The 14,539-nt window shown below is 44.5% G+C and overlaps 1 protein-coding gene across 1 annotated transcript; it reads right to left on the bottom strand.

Moving 5' to 3' along the window:
- Window positions 1–811: 811 nt before the first annotated feature.
- CAVIN2 (caveolae associated protein 2) lies at window positions 812–14,287 on the bottom strand. Its single transcript, XM_008687285.2, has 2 exons — window positions 13,309–14,287; window positions 812–3,247 (listed from the first exon to the last, which is right to left on the bottom strand). The coding sequence occupies exons 1-2, from the start codon at window positions 13,789–13,791 to the stop codon at window positions 2,453–2,455; spliced, it is 1,278 nt and encodes a 425-aa protein (XP_008685507.2). The 5' UTR covers window positions 13,792–14,287; the 3' UTR covers window positions 812–2,452.
- Between the last annotated feature and the right edge of the window lie 252 nt (window positions 14,288–14,539).

The raw sequence follows: 14,539 nt of genomic DNA, 5'->3' as shown, positions 1-14,539 counted from the left end.
GGAACAGGTTATTGGGTGGGTAGAAAGAAGACATATCTAATTTGGGGACTTTTCAGCCTCACCAGTATGCAAATAATTCAACAATAATACAGAATAAATAGCTTCCATTTCCACAACTGCTGCTCTCTCTAATCCCTACAGTATGTGTTTTCCAACAATTATCTGGCCTAATTCGCTGTTTTATTGCTGAGAATTTTAATGCTTCGAATGTGGAACACAGAATAAATGTTTGTCAGTAAAATCTAAAAAGATTTAAGTGTGACTTTTCACTGGCATGCAAATAGTTTATAGGGACAAACGGCAGAAGCATTTTTGGAAAGAAAATGTAAACATCCCATTAGCTCCGGATCCCCCAACTCTTCGGCAGCAAGAAGTGACAGCAGCTTCATAAAGGGTAAACAGGCAAGCTTAGGGCCCAGAGTGAAATGAAGTCTTCTACCAAGCGTACCGTGCGCCGAAGACAAAGATTTCTCTGTGTGAATAAACTGAACATACAGTTCAATACATTCATGTTTGCAGGGCTAATTAAGGTATTATAAGGCCTGGTACAAAACAATAAAAATGCAGATGGAACTATCAAATTTATCAAGCTGCTGCAATAAATTCAGATGCTCTCCAGAGCTGGCAAGGTGATGTCAAGAAAGCTAAACTTGAAGAATGAGACTTGGATTTCTAAATGAGATCAGGGGAAAAAGAAAGTAGAGTTAATAGGGGAAATCAAGACTGAAACCATCAACATTACAGCTCCGTTTGGGGGAGAGTTTAAAAATCAATTCTTTTTGCTTGTTCTAAAATTATTCTGCCAAAAAACTGACATTGTTATGTACTTTTTTATTTTTTTGGTTTATTTAGTTTTCTTTAACACAGCCTTTGTGAGTTCAACAATCTAATATTTGGAGTACATTATTGCAAAATAAGGCCATAGCTGTACAGGTTGTGCCATCACTATGTTTTGTTAATCCTATTTCTCCTTCTATCACACAGAGCATCGTTTGTTAATACTGCCTTGGATTACTTATATTTGTAAGGTTACCTATGGTGATGGTACATATGAAAGGTAGGGAGTTTGCTCCCTGTCACAAGGGTCTCTAAACTATAATTTAATAGTTTTCTCAAAACATTAGCCTTCTGTAGTTAAAAACAGATAAAGCAATATTTTAGTATAATGTTAGGCAGTAGTACAAATTATCCTGTCTGAATAAATGTGCACATATATACACTAGCATGCTTTTGGAAGAATCATACTAATATTCTGTGAAATTAATATATAAATAAAATATGACCTGGGATGAAATTCGCAGTATGTACAAAAAGGAAGAAAACAGAATCCTTCCCTTCTCAAACCTGTTGATCTTAACATCTTTCTAGACCTACGTTACATCATCTGGAGTGTAAGGGTTATTTCAAATTTGGAAAACATGAAAGAATAGTATGATCCAACTTCCTAGAAAAGACAGTTCATGTGAACTTTGAAGATTTATGTTCATTCCAGTGTTAAAGAGACAACATCCTTTTAAACCTCATTGGAGAAATACTTGTAATGTCCTTTATTTATTAAGAAAAATGCAGCTTTAACATAGTAAACTATGTTTTCATATTATTTAAAGATATTAGAAAATAAAAATATTGTGAAGATAGAACATATTATTCCAGGATATATGAAACGCTTTAGAATTATTACTTAAGGAATGGAATACTTGAGCTAATACTGTAAATATTTTATTTCTAAGCACGTAGTTTTTCTCTCTCTTCTTTCTCTTTGGCATTCTTCCTTTCCTGTTTCTCTTATTTTCCAACTTCTCCTTCTTAGTTTTCTTTCTCTGATAGTCCTGGCTTTCCTATTAGCTGACTATTATAGTCTTCCAATTTTTTTCCTTCATTTTCAATAAGACACTGCTTTCTATTAAGTGAATAACCACCTGGACCTTCTCTTTCACCTTTTTTTAAAAGTGGGTTTTTCCCCTGAAAATATGAAGTAGGTATGCCCTTAGCTTAAATACATATGTATATTATATATCACACGCTTGAAATACAATAATCGGCTTCACAGAGTTCTATGGAAATTCAATAGAGTACTGGTACACTATTCAGCAAGCTTATGGAATGACAAAAAATGAGTCACATTTCATGACTAGTATCTTAAGTAGCCTCTGGTTTTTCTAGCTAAGCCAAATTGATCAGCGTTTTGCAGCTGCTCCGTGTCTTCTTCTGTGCAATCTTGGAGAAATTCTATAAAAATAGAACCTAAGAGCAAGTTAGAAGTAGAGGTCCTGACAGGTTGCCTTCATAGGAGATCTCGGTCACGTGTGTGCTGCTACTGTGAGGTGACTGATGGCCGCTCGGACAAGAACACACTCGTGACGGGGCAGTGCTGGAGATGTGGAGGAGGCTGGTTCTGCGCTCTGCGCACCCATTTAAACGGCAGCGCAGGCTGGGTGCAGCGGGCTTGCATTTAGCTGGTCTGGTCCACCTGGAGCACTGCAGGCTGCACTGGGTCCTCATCGGACCGCTCCGCATCCTCAGACGTTAGCAGGTAGCCGCCCTCATAGCGAACCTTCTGGGCCTGTTCCACGGCCACTGACTCCTCTTCTTCATCTTCCTTAATTGTCAAGTCGATGTTGCTATCCCTGCCTGAGTTACTCCCCCTGGAGGCTGCCCTCCCTGCCTCCCCCTCCTTGCTCTTCCCTTCCACTGGGGCGCTGGTCTGGGATGTTTCAGAAAGGCCCTCCGCGATTGAGCTCTCTTCCTGCTCATCTGGTATCTGGTCACTGCTAGGCATGTCTTCCGACTTGGTCTCATTTTCTGCAGGGCTCTCTCCCTCTCGGACTTTCTTTCGACCAAAGGTGAGGGGAGAAACCTTGAAGGGGGAGCTTTTCCCAGAGGATATCTTCTGGTGATTGGAAGTGAGGGATTTCTTAATCTTCTCCCTCCTCTCTACAGATACGATCTTGGTCCCCAGCTTGTTCATTTTTTTCTCGATGTTCTGGCGAGAAAATGCTTTCTTGAGGCTATCTACTTTCCGGAGGCTAGATCTTTTTATTTTCTCTGCCCTACTTTCTTCCATCTTTTCCTCCATACTGTCTTCCAGGGCCTCCTCATCGTGGGGCAATTCATCATCTGATGAGAGGTCCACCGTGTGCAAGGCTTCCTCCAGGGACTTGTTTTCATCAGCAAGCTCTTCCTTCTCTTCCGCTGGGCTGGAAGCCGGCTCTTTCACAAACACGCTGGCAGGGATCTCATTTTCTTCCTGAAAAGATGGACAATGTAGATTTCATGTTAGTAACAGATTTCACAGATCATCCTGAACTGCTGTAATTTGCAGTGTCAATCTTTCTGGCACAGGGGGATGATAAAAAACCAAACGTTTGTGGCTTCTGTTTTCTAGAATGTGAGGAGTTAATTCTGAACTGGTCAAGTCATTCTGCTAGGCTGGATAAGGGCAAGGGCTGCTTATTGGGAATATTAGGAGGGCAGCTGGCAAGGGCTCTATCAGTGACAGGCAGCGGGGGAAGTGGGCTGTGGTTCTGATAGACCAGGAAGTTGCCTAGATAAAGGAGCTAAAGTAAGTTACTGTGAACCCAAGAGGCCTCTCTCTTATCCTCCTTCAAGGTCAGATGGCTCTGTTCCTGCCAAAATCCCACTGCAAAAGAGCCTGGAGGCCGAGGTAGAAGATAAAAGATGGGGGCAAGAGAGAGGACTGGGAAGCCATCAAGTATCAGATACTATGTAAAGCCTTGATCGGGTTCCCTCCCCAGGTGGGACCCAGAAGGAAAAGTATGGTCAGCCTTGGTGTGTATTTGAAACTGCACACTAATTTTTCTGATGACATTATTTAAGAGTAGGAGAAGCAAGGGCCAGCCTTACTGGGGGCCCACCCTGGAGCCTTGTGGTTTAGGGTATCCTTTGGGGGCACTAATAAGCAGAAGTGGCATGCCATGGCCATTTTCAGAGTAGTGAGAGGGAATTCTGAAGCAGCTTATCAAGGCTCTATTGTTACACAGGGCTTCCTTGGGCAAGAATACTTTGCCCCCCGTCCCCCCCGCCCCCCGCAAAGCTAAGAGTGAGAGGAGAGAGCTCAGGAATCTGCCCCCTTCCCTGCACTATTCCCAGCATATCTCCTCCTCCAACTTCTAGGCACACAGGCAAAGTCTGCCCCTCCCTGTGGGTCAGGGAGCAGAGCCCGAGAACGTGCCTTCAGAGAGCAAGGGCAATGGTACCCCGACACTGCTAAGTGGGTGGGTATGAATTCACACAGACTTGATCACACAGCACAGCAATCCCTTTCATTTTTTTTTTTAAAGATTTTATTTATTTATTTATTAGACAGAGATAGAGACAGCCAGCGAGAGAGGGAACACAAGCAGGGGGAGTGGGAGAGGAAGAAGCAGGCTCCCAGCAGAGGAGCCTGACGTGGGGCTCGATCCCAGAACGCCGGGATCACGCCCTGAGCCGAAGGCAGATGCTTAACGACTGAGCCACCCAGGCGCCCCAATCCCTTTCATTTTTTAAATTTTTCTTTGAATACTAGATTAACGAGAGCCAGCCTTCAAGGGTTCTTCACATTTTCATGGGAAGAAATGGCACAGTAGAGAGAATGTGTGACAGGAGCCGGAGTCTCAGTCTCTGCTGGACTGCTGAATGGCTGGGTGGCTTTCAGCAAATAACTTAAACTCCTTGGGTCTCAGTGTCTTCTAGATATGAACAAGAGGATTTGACCTCCACGAGCAGCCTTCAAACTGCACTCCCAGGGACACTCGGGGCTCTGCAGGGATGCCAAGGTGCGCCAGGCTTCAGAGCCCGCGCCCACCCTGGCTTCAACCAGGGCTTCGATGTCCAGATTAGATCGTGCACTGCCCAGTCGACTCTCAGCTTGAAAAATAACTAGATTTTGTGCCTTGGAAAGTCTATCTGGGATCTAAACGTCATGTAAAGTTCATGTTAACAGTAAGAATTTCCCTTCTTGTTTTGTAATTGTGATCGACCGAAAAGTCAGTGACATTGGGGTTAGAGTCAAACGCACGCTCTAAAGAGCGTACCTGCGTATTTTTTAACTTCTTGCTTACAAAAGCTAAACGAACAAGTGTGTTATAGAGAAACTGAAAAGTCCTTCTCCTTATTAACCACTGAATGGTAAAACTGTGATACTCTGAAAAGATACAACTCCGTGTCCCCCCCTCACACGCACATACTCATACCATGGTCCTTTCTGTAAATTGGTTAGAAACGAAGGATAAAGTCTCAGGTAGAGATAAATAGCAGAAAATCTGGTTAAACAGAATCTCTGTTAGAGTAAAGAAATTACAGATTCTGTTTCCCAAAGCTCTCTCCACAACCACCCATTTTGAATGTCATTGAAAGTGTCAGGAACACAGTATAAAAGACAAAGTAAAAAAAAAAATTGAAAGGAGTATGGGATTCCCATGAGTCGTTTAAGACATAGACTTTTCTGGAGAGTGACTTCCCCCTTTCGCTGGCATGTACTCCCCATGAGGGTGGCAATTTTTGTCTCTTGTTCACGGTTAGGCCCCAGCGACTCGAATACTTCCTGGCAGCTCGATAGCGGTTTGTGAATTGAGCACCTGTTGGGTAAGGTGGCTTTCTAAGGGAGGCCTGCGGGTGGCTGCGACAGAAATTAGCCCTACTCTTCGGGTAGGCTTGAGGACTGCAAAAGAATGGGCTTAGCTCTGCATCTTAGAAGGAACTTCGTTGACTGTAGCTCCCCCGGGAAATGAGGAGAACCTCAGTCTAAGGGGCACAGTGGTTTCCATTTTTAAGGAAAGATGTTATTCTCAGTGGGAGAGCATCCCCAGAAGGGAGGCTGACTGCAGAGACAGCCAAGGCCCCGATGCTTCGTCCAGAAGCTAAATTACTTCTGGGGTTTGGGGAGAGGGTTAGGAGAGTTTGACAGGAGCCGTTTGCAGGAAAGGCAGAAACCAAGAACTCAGTGAAATGTTACTGCAAGTCCTCAGTGGAGGAAGCGGAAATTTGGGTGGGAAACTACAAAAATAAGCCTTGGTTCCCAGAGCAGAGATATATTTTGTATGGTCTAATCTCTCTGGGTATTCAGAGGGTTACCCTGCTAACTTCCCTTTCTTCAACCTTAACAGAGAGGTAAACATACTAATTGTACTTTTAGAAGAATTAAATAATGCTGCCATTTTTCTTAAACGTTCATTTTGTTGTTAGGACAGCCTAGTTCCCGTTGAGTCAGAAATTCTGGTCTCTCTCATCCCATGTGCTTTGGAGACAGGTGTGAGGAAGGTGCACGGTCAGGTGAGTCAGCAGTGATGGGCGGTGGAGACACGGCCCAGAGGAGCGCAGCCGAGGGACGGAGGGAGACCCGCTGAACTGCTTCCTACAGCGCCTGGGACCTTGATTCAAGAGCGCTGTGCCAACTCTGAAAATAAACCCAGCCGCAACAGACATAATCCAGAATGAGCTGGATGTGTCCTTATAAAACTGGAAACAAGTGAGCTATGTCTTTTGGACCAGCTGCTTTATGCTTCTGCTGTCACTGTTATTACTTGAGCAGTGTTCTGCGCTCCGTCCGCCGGACAGCGTTTGTTCTCTGGTGGCCTGTGGCATCCAGCCTGAGGGCAAGCCCCTGCCTTTCCCACGCGAACCTGCGGGTATCCGAGCGCACGAGGTCCTGCCTTTCCATCATGTGTCTTTAGAAGCAGGAAAATACTGACGCTTCTTCCAAATCTCTATTGTGTGAGTGACCTGCTTGCACTGTGTGGGACCGTGAAGTCGCTGTTTGGACGGTGGACATTCAACTGGCATTTCAGACAGTAGATCTTCTATGAGCGCGCTCCCCGGCGTCCGATCTTCCCTGCACACGTGCCATCGCTCGGTCCTCTCACACACGCCGCGTGGCAGCATTCGATGGTAGCTCGCCTGTCTACGAGGGAGGGAGGGAGGGGACACTTCCCCTTCAGCCTCCCATCCTCACGTTTCTGATCTGCCTTCTCTGACAGATTGCAACACCGACGGCTCCTTCAAGGGGGAGGGCCCAGCACTTGTCCTCAGTTCCATCACTGCTGAACTATGCTAGTCACTCATATATCGACTTTGGGTTCGTGACTCCTTAACGTGGCATGAAGAATCCTTTGCGGGCTGCATCGTTTTCCTGGGCGCTTCCACCTAGCAGAGTCCCCCAAGAGCAGCCTGACGGTTTGCCCTACAGATTTATTTTCAAAACGGTACTCAGCCGCCACTAATGCAGCTGCTCCGGGTTCTGACCTTTCACAAGAACCCTTAGGAGTTTTTCAAAGGAAGGAGAATTAAACAGCACACTTCAAACATATATGAATGATGTGCTTGCAGCACGAAAGAGAAAAGGAATGGAAAGAACTCTTGAGAAGTGGCATTTTTCCTTACACTTCAGCTTGTTTGCTATTTATACTGATTCTCCCGAGCTAACCGTCCTGGTTGTGCATGTAGATATCAACACAGAGAAACTTGCCAACTTGCCGGGCACCTCTTGGGTTGGAGCTCATGGAAGCAAATCTTCGCACATGCACAGAAGTATGCACTTTAAAAGAGAAGGAGATTCTATGACCAGCGTTAGAAAAGGAAGCCTAGAGCCAAAGCTTGAATGAGGGGAGAGAAGCCAGCAGTCTGTTCTTTTGTCACTAACTTATCATCCCTGTTGTTAGAAGAAATTAACTACGGCTGTCACAGTCCCACAGGGATGTGGTGGCATCCTGAAGGGATATGAGGACCATAAATTTGTGTCCATGGGATGCTTTATCCAATAATCTCTAAATACTAGTTATTAAAATGGAACTATGCCCACCTGACATTCTGATTTATAGGTCTCTTTTACACATTGATGGTTTTCTCCAATTTGTGTTTCTGAGGTATAGATTGCCAAGTGGATAAAGCCATTGATTAGAACTGCACCCTAAGGCAGCTGTCGGTAGAATCAGCAAGTCATAAGAATAAAATGCATTAGTTATAATCCCTGAGCAGTCTTTCACATTGTGGAGGATTTAAAAGTTTCATTATTTTTCAGTGTTATCAAGGGTTCAATTCTTTTTTAAGATCACACTGGTTAGGTAGTCTTTGTTACCACACACACAAAAAACCCACCACAAAATGGAAAACAAATCATTCTGAATTATTTAAAAGCTGGGGTAGAAAACCCAGTAAACATGAACTTTGCCATAGTGGGAATACAGTGTTTGTTTTTACTCATTTTACCATTCGACTCTATAATTTCTATTATTAATAAAAGGAAACCTTGCTAGTCACTTTCTCAGGGCCTCTGTTTCTTTGATATAAAATGAGGTTAAACTAAGTGATTATTAAGGTACTTTCCAGCTCCAAGACGTTTGATTTTCTGATATTAATGTAAATCCCATGAAAAATAATTAACAAATTTCAGAAGAGATCTCCCGGTGTACTAATGCCAAACAGGTTTCGTTTCATGCAAGAACCCAAACTCGAGGACCTGTGCTGCCGTGGAGAATGTTTTTCATTCATTCAATTCTAACAGCTCCAGACTGCAAAACATTGGAGGGCGCCACATATACTTGGAAGGGCTGCATTTGAGAAACGGTCTAGTTTTTTAATAAATGAGAGAAAGTAAGGATTCTTTTGAAGAAACAATAATCAGTTATTCACTTAACATGCCTGAGGCAGTGCTCACATTTGGGAAGTGCAAATAATAACAATAAGAGCTAGTATTTTGTTCATCTCAGAAACTCAAAGGGCACGGGATAAGTCGCACATCAAAACCAATAATCCCATTATGGGAATGTGAATCAATGTGACGTAAACATGGTGAGGTGTCACATAAACGTGTCTTTGATTTTCTGTATTCGCATTTCTTCTATAGCTGTAATAACTTAATGGTTTTCAGAGCAGTGGCTTTGGATAGAGAAAGTACCATCTTAAAAAAAATCCACTTTAAAATAGTCTGAAGATGAAAAAAAAATAGTCTGAAGATGTTACACTTTTAGCACTTTTCTCAAATTCTGATCTCCTCGAAGGAAGCCAAATGATGAATATTTGAACACATTGATAGGCCTGATTCTCCATGAACGTGTCCACAGCAAACACCCAACCTCTACTCCTTTCACCCAATTTCACAATTTTATGTGGATGAAAGTGTAAGCTGTCCATGAGTACTCTCATTTTGTTCCCTAGATTGGAAATCATTCCCAAACTGCTTTTTCAGATAATCATTATCAGAACCTTAAGGCATAAGTGGGCACCACACCCTCACGGCCAGTTACCTGTGAGATTCTAGGCTCTTCAATCAACAGAGAAAATTCCCTTTTAATGGTAAATTCACTGATTTTCTGTATAAACGCTCTATTTAGGTAAAGATAGCCATACTTACAGGCAAAGCATTGGGCTTATTAGTCTTTAGCTTTGCTTTTTGATCACCAATCCCTCTGAGTATTATTTCGTTTATACTGGGTCCTCTCATAGTATTTTAAATTCAAACATTGATCTTAAGCTATTATAAAATAGTGTAAAAAGAAAAGCTGCTAAGTTTAACAAGGATTTTACAATTTTTTTTCATTGCTTAAAGGGAGATGAATATTCTCAAGTTTTAGATACCACTGGCTATAACTTGAAGTAATTGCCAAAGGGATGAGAGGTTTTAACGCCACAACAATGTGGTAAGTTCAGCATACACTTAAGTAAATAAATAATATACTTTATATTATTTATTTTTTTTAAATATTTTACTTATTTGAGAGAGAGAGAGTGAGAGAGAGAGAGAGGGAGAGCATGAGTGGTGGGAAGGGGCAGTGGGAGAGGGAGAAGCAGACTCCCCGCTGAGCAGGGAGCCCAATGCGGGACTCGACCCCAGGATCCCAAATTCATGACCTGAGCTGAAGGCAGATGATCAACCGACTGAGCCACCCAGCTGCGCAATAAATAATCTATTTTAAATGGGACAAATTAAGGACAAAGTTTGGAATTTAACAACCGCTTATGTGTAAGTACCTAGTAGACAAATCAACTGAGAGACCGACCACAGAACAGCTGCAGGTGTTGGAGGAGACGACAGGACTTCACGAACTGGAAACCTAATCCTCTGAATGCTCCCGTACTAGATATGCTCAACTGAAGCGACAGATTCTCTTTCCTCTCTCTTTTTTTCAATTTTCACATCAGTTTGGGGGGGGGGGTTAAATTAGAAAACCAATGAATTTAGTAAAGGAAAGTCTAGCATAGGGTTCGAGTGGACTGAAAATGACAAGTTACTTATAGGGTGGTCCCTGGTGTATTATCTGCCTCCTTTCTCTCTCACCCACCCTCCGCCACTCAGTGAAGACTACTGCTACTAGAAGGGTCTATTTTGGGTAGGCCCTTTGGGCAGAGTCCTTTGCTCTCATGGTGTGTTGGGGACATAATACTGATTTCAACATGGTAGTTGTCATACAACGTATGGCAGGGAGTGGAAGAGTATGTGTGCGTGCGTGTGTGCAGGTATGTGTGTGTGTGTGTGTCTTTTAATAAGTCCCAAATAAAAAGCATAAGCATAGCTGTTTTAAGGTCTTGGGTAGGGCGGGGCCATTTTTCACGCAAGAACCATATTTCTAACCAAGCAAAAGTATAGCCTCCACTCAGTGCAAATGCATTTCAGATCCACCCAGGAAAAGCTTCTATTCTTGAGCACTGTGCCAGTCACTAAGCATTTTAGATAGGTTATTCCATTTACTCCCCGCCGTGTAAAAGAGACAGGAAGGAAGAAGCCTTCATGTTAAGAGCACACCCTGGAATCCATTACATGTGAGTTCCCATCCCGGCCACACTGCTTGCTTCCCAAATAACGTGAAACAAGATAGAAACATCTTCGAATCTCAGCATCCTCATCTGTACATTGGGGGCAACTGAGATAACACACAGAACGACACTTAGAGCATGCAGGGCTTACTAAAAGAGCTCAACCATGTTTTGTTCCTATTAATATCCTCAGTGTACAGATGAGAAAACAGAAGCTTGGAGAAGCTACAAAGTGGGCACAAGATCGCGTGGTTGGCAAGCGGTGAAACTAGAGTATGAACCAGTGTCTGTGTGACAAAATACAGCTTCTCACCCCCAAAACTGGAACCCTCTCCAGCACAAGTCAGTATTTCGTCCACGGGCATAATTACTACCCTGGAAAGAACAACCCTTCCACTAAGAGACTGCACCTGTATTTTGTTTTTGTGAAAATAACCATCTTACAATGTCTTGAGAGTTGAGATTTCTAATATCCTTCAGGGCAATAAAGTGTCTTCCGTGGCTTAAGAAAGGTCCAGTTCCTTGACTTTAGTTCCTTGTCTCCTAAACTGTTCTTCCAAAAAAAAAAAAAAAAAAAAAAAGTGTCCTTGGGGGCAGCTTGCTAAGAGGTGCCGAATGGAGCCTGGATACATTGCTTTGGATTCTCTTTGCTTCCAGCTTGCTCTTGAGCAACCCTGTTTCACCTTTTTACTCACTATCTGGAGAACTGCTACCATTTCTGGCTACAATTTCACACCTGTCAATCCAATGTGGCAAAACACAAGACCATGGTAGGGCTCAACAGCAGCCCGAGTCTGTAAGTTCCCCAACCGCTGTTTTTTTTTAAATGTCAGATTTACAATTCTCTTGAATTTTTAGTCACGGATATTCTCCATCCCTGCCCCCAACATCCACAGAACATCCGTGGCAAAATGAAACATAAACCGATCCTGACAAATTATGATTTTCCTCTACGAGGTACTTCCCCTGCCCCCTCAACTAAGGGATAGAGGACAAGAGATAATCTCCCCAGTTCATATGGGAAGGAGGAAAATTTCCTTTGACGACTCAGATTTAAACATGTCTGGACATGTTTGGTTTTGTTTGGAGATCAGTATTTAATTTAGAAATGCCTTGAGAGCTGAGATTTCTAATATCTTTTAGGCTAATAAAGTAAGGATCTTATACGGCTTAAGAAAGGCGCAGTCACCGTATCTCTTTTCAGTTCATCTGGTGCATGAAAAGCTATTCCATTTGCATGAAAAGCTGAAAACTGTCTGGGCTGCAAGAGCCTGCAAGGTATAGGAGGCCATCAGCGGCCTGAAACTTTACATCAAGTGCAATTTGGGGAGGACAAAAAAGCAGCCAGATGAGTCTTCCCTTTTATGGAGGGAAGGAGGCTTAGGTTCTAACTTGGCAGAGCAGATTCATTTAGAAAAAAGGAAGGCTCCCTCGGTTTAAATTCCAATTTCTAAATCTCCCTTGGGAGATGAAGGCTCTTCTTGTGTGCCTTTCACAATCAAACAGTTGGTTATAGCCTCTCCCCTCCATGGCTTTGAAATCCTCTCCTATTCACATGGTCACAACGAGACAGCCCTGGGGCAGGGATGGCAATTGCTTCCTGGGCTCTGCGTTGGCTGCGTTCCACTGGGCGGAAGGGCTTCCAGCATTAGGCAGGGCTGCCCTTGGATTCACAAATGCCCACCACTTGGTGGAACAAGAGCCCCACGCAATCTCCCTGTCCCCAGATACCCTCTTGCTACATTAATTGCATCATTGATGCATTAAAAAAATTAAGTGGCCTTTTTATTCTAAGGCAAACCATTTAAAAGAGAAAATATTCAAGACTAGCCTTTGTAACTCTAACGGATAACACTGCTTGTATTTTACTTCACAGTTGTGGTTTCCCTGAGCGATAAGATGCCTACCTAGTGTGTTTGTAAAGAGTTACACTCTATATTTTTAGTGCATCATTTGCTAGAAAATAACAAAGACTGCTTTGGCCAAAAGAATCTTAAAGGAAGAGACGAGTTCAACTCTAATGGAATCAGTCTTCAATACTTGGTTAGTCCCCCAAACACTGGTAGCTTGTAGACAAAGAGACACTTAAAGCAGTCATGAATTTGACTTCTTGATTAAAAAAACCAACTCACACGATTGTCTCGTTTCCACAAAGAGTTAATAAACAGCCACGGAATTAATATGCCCTGTCCAGCTAACAGCTGCAGTCGGAGCCCCAAGTTCATAATGCAGAGAGAAAAATGAATTTGACCAGGGTGCCTGCACCTGCTCACCTTCCCGACCTGTATGGACGGCATCCAGGTGCTCGCTAAACAAACGGCCCAGGCCACCGACCCCTGGGGCATCTGCCTTGGGTTTAGGCTGCAGTGACCTGAGAAATTCCACCCCTGTGCGCAGATTCCACATCCTCCCGCAGAAGGCAGGGGGTGGACAATGCCTTGTGTGTGTGATCCCTGACAGGCAGGACAGATGTACGAATGGCCGGGAGAGCCAGGCTGACTGCGATCACGGGGGGTGAGGAGGCCCAGCTGCGGGGGAGGAGGAGTAGGGGGCACTGACCTGGAAGATGAGCACTTTGAAATGGTTGCGCCGGAGGAGCTGGGCGTGGTTGTTCTCCAGCCGCTTCACCTGCGCGCTCTGCCGGTCCATGCGCTCCTTGACCGCCCTCGTGTGAGCGCTGACCTTGCGGGACTTCTCCAGCAGCTTGCTCACCGTGTTGCTGGTGGAGGCCTGGTATTTGGAGAGCTTGGTGAGGTCGTTCTGGATGCCCTTCACGGAGCCCTCGAGGCTGATCTGCCGCTGCTCCATATTGTGCTGGTTCTCCTGCACCGCGTCCAGCATGTTCACCAGCTTGTCCAGGAGCGTGAGCACTGTGACGGCGTTCACCTGCGTGTTGTCCCGGACGGCCTCCTCCGCGCTCCCCAGGTGCAGGCTGGGGCTCGACGTGGAGGAGGGCGCTAGGCTGGGGCTGGCTGGCTTCTCCTGCCACGTGGCAGACCCCAGGTGCTGAAACTTTTCAGCTTGTGCGAGGTCCTCCCCCATGGCTGGACAGGTGGGATCGTGCTTCTCCGGCAAGAAGGACGGTAGTGGGGTGCAGAGAGAGGCCTGCTGGTCTGAGCTCTGAGCACTGCTCTCCAGGACTGGCAGAGGTTCAGACAGGCAACAACTGGCTACACTGATCAGGGGAACTGCATTCCAGCTGCTCTTAAAAGCCCTACTCCACCCAGTGGGAGGCGAAGTTTACAGAACGGAGAACCACTCAGGGTTCAGAAGCAGGCACACACTTCCTAACCTCGTGCTCCTTGGCCCGGGACATTTTCCTGCAGGTTTAGCTTTTCTTTTCTTCTCCTCATCCCTTTATAAAAGAAGTTCAATGCCATGTTTCAATCATGACTTCATCTAGAGGCGGAGAAAAACATGCTAATTTGGCTCAGCTCCACAGACTTCAGTTGGCTAAAGCTAGTAAACTTTTCTCTGGCTGCTACGCTACAGATGCAACACAGCGGGCCTGTGTGTGTGTGTGTGTGTGTGTGTGTGTGTTTTCCTGGTTACCGGTTATTGTAACGGAAAGTATTGTTTGCGTTTGCCCTAGAAGAACTGATGGGCTGCTGGAGGAATGATGTCCTACTGGGAGGGGCCCAGTTTAAAGGGGTACTTGCATTGCGAGTTTTTAATTTCCAAAGGAATGGAGATAACTCCGATAATGACAAGAAAAAACAGCCCTATTCTTATTACTCTTGCAACTGGGGGTGCAAAATAAGTTGAAAGAGCCTGAATTTCAGGAACGTGG

Source organism: Ursus maritimus, unplaced genomic scaffold (assembly GCF_017311325.1).
Source record: "Ursus maritimus isolate PB19 unplaced genomic scaffold, ASM1731132v1 scaffold_1, whole genome shotgun sequence".
Taxonomy (NCBI): Eukaryota; Metazoa; Chordata; class Mammalia; order Carnivora; family Ursidae; genus Ursus; species Ursus maritimus.
The sequence above is the reverse complement of the archived record's forward strand: the minus strand, read 5'-3'. Positions and strand labels throughout refer to the sequence as shown.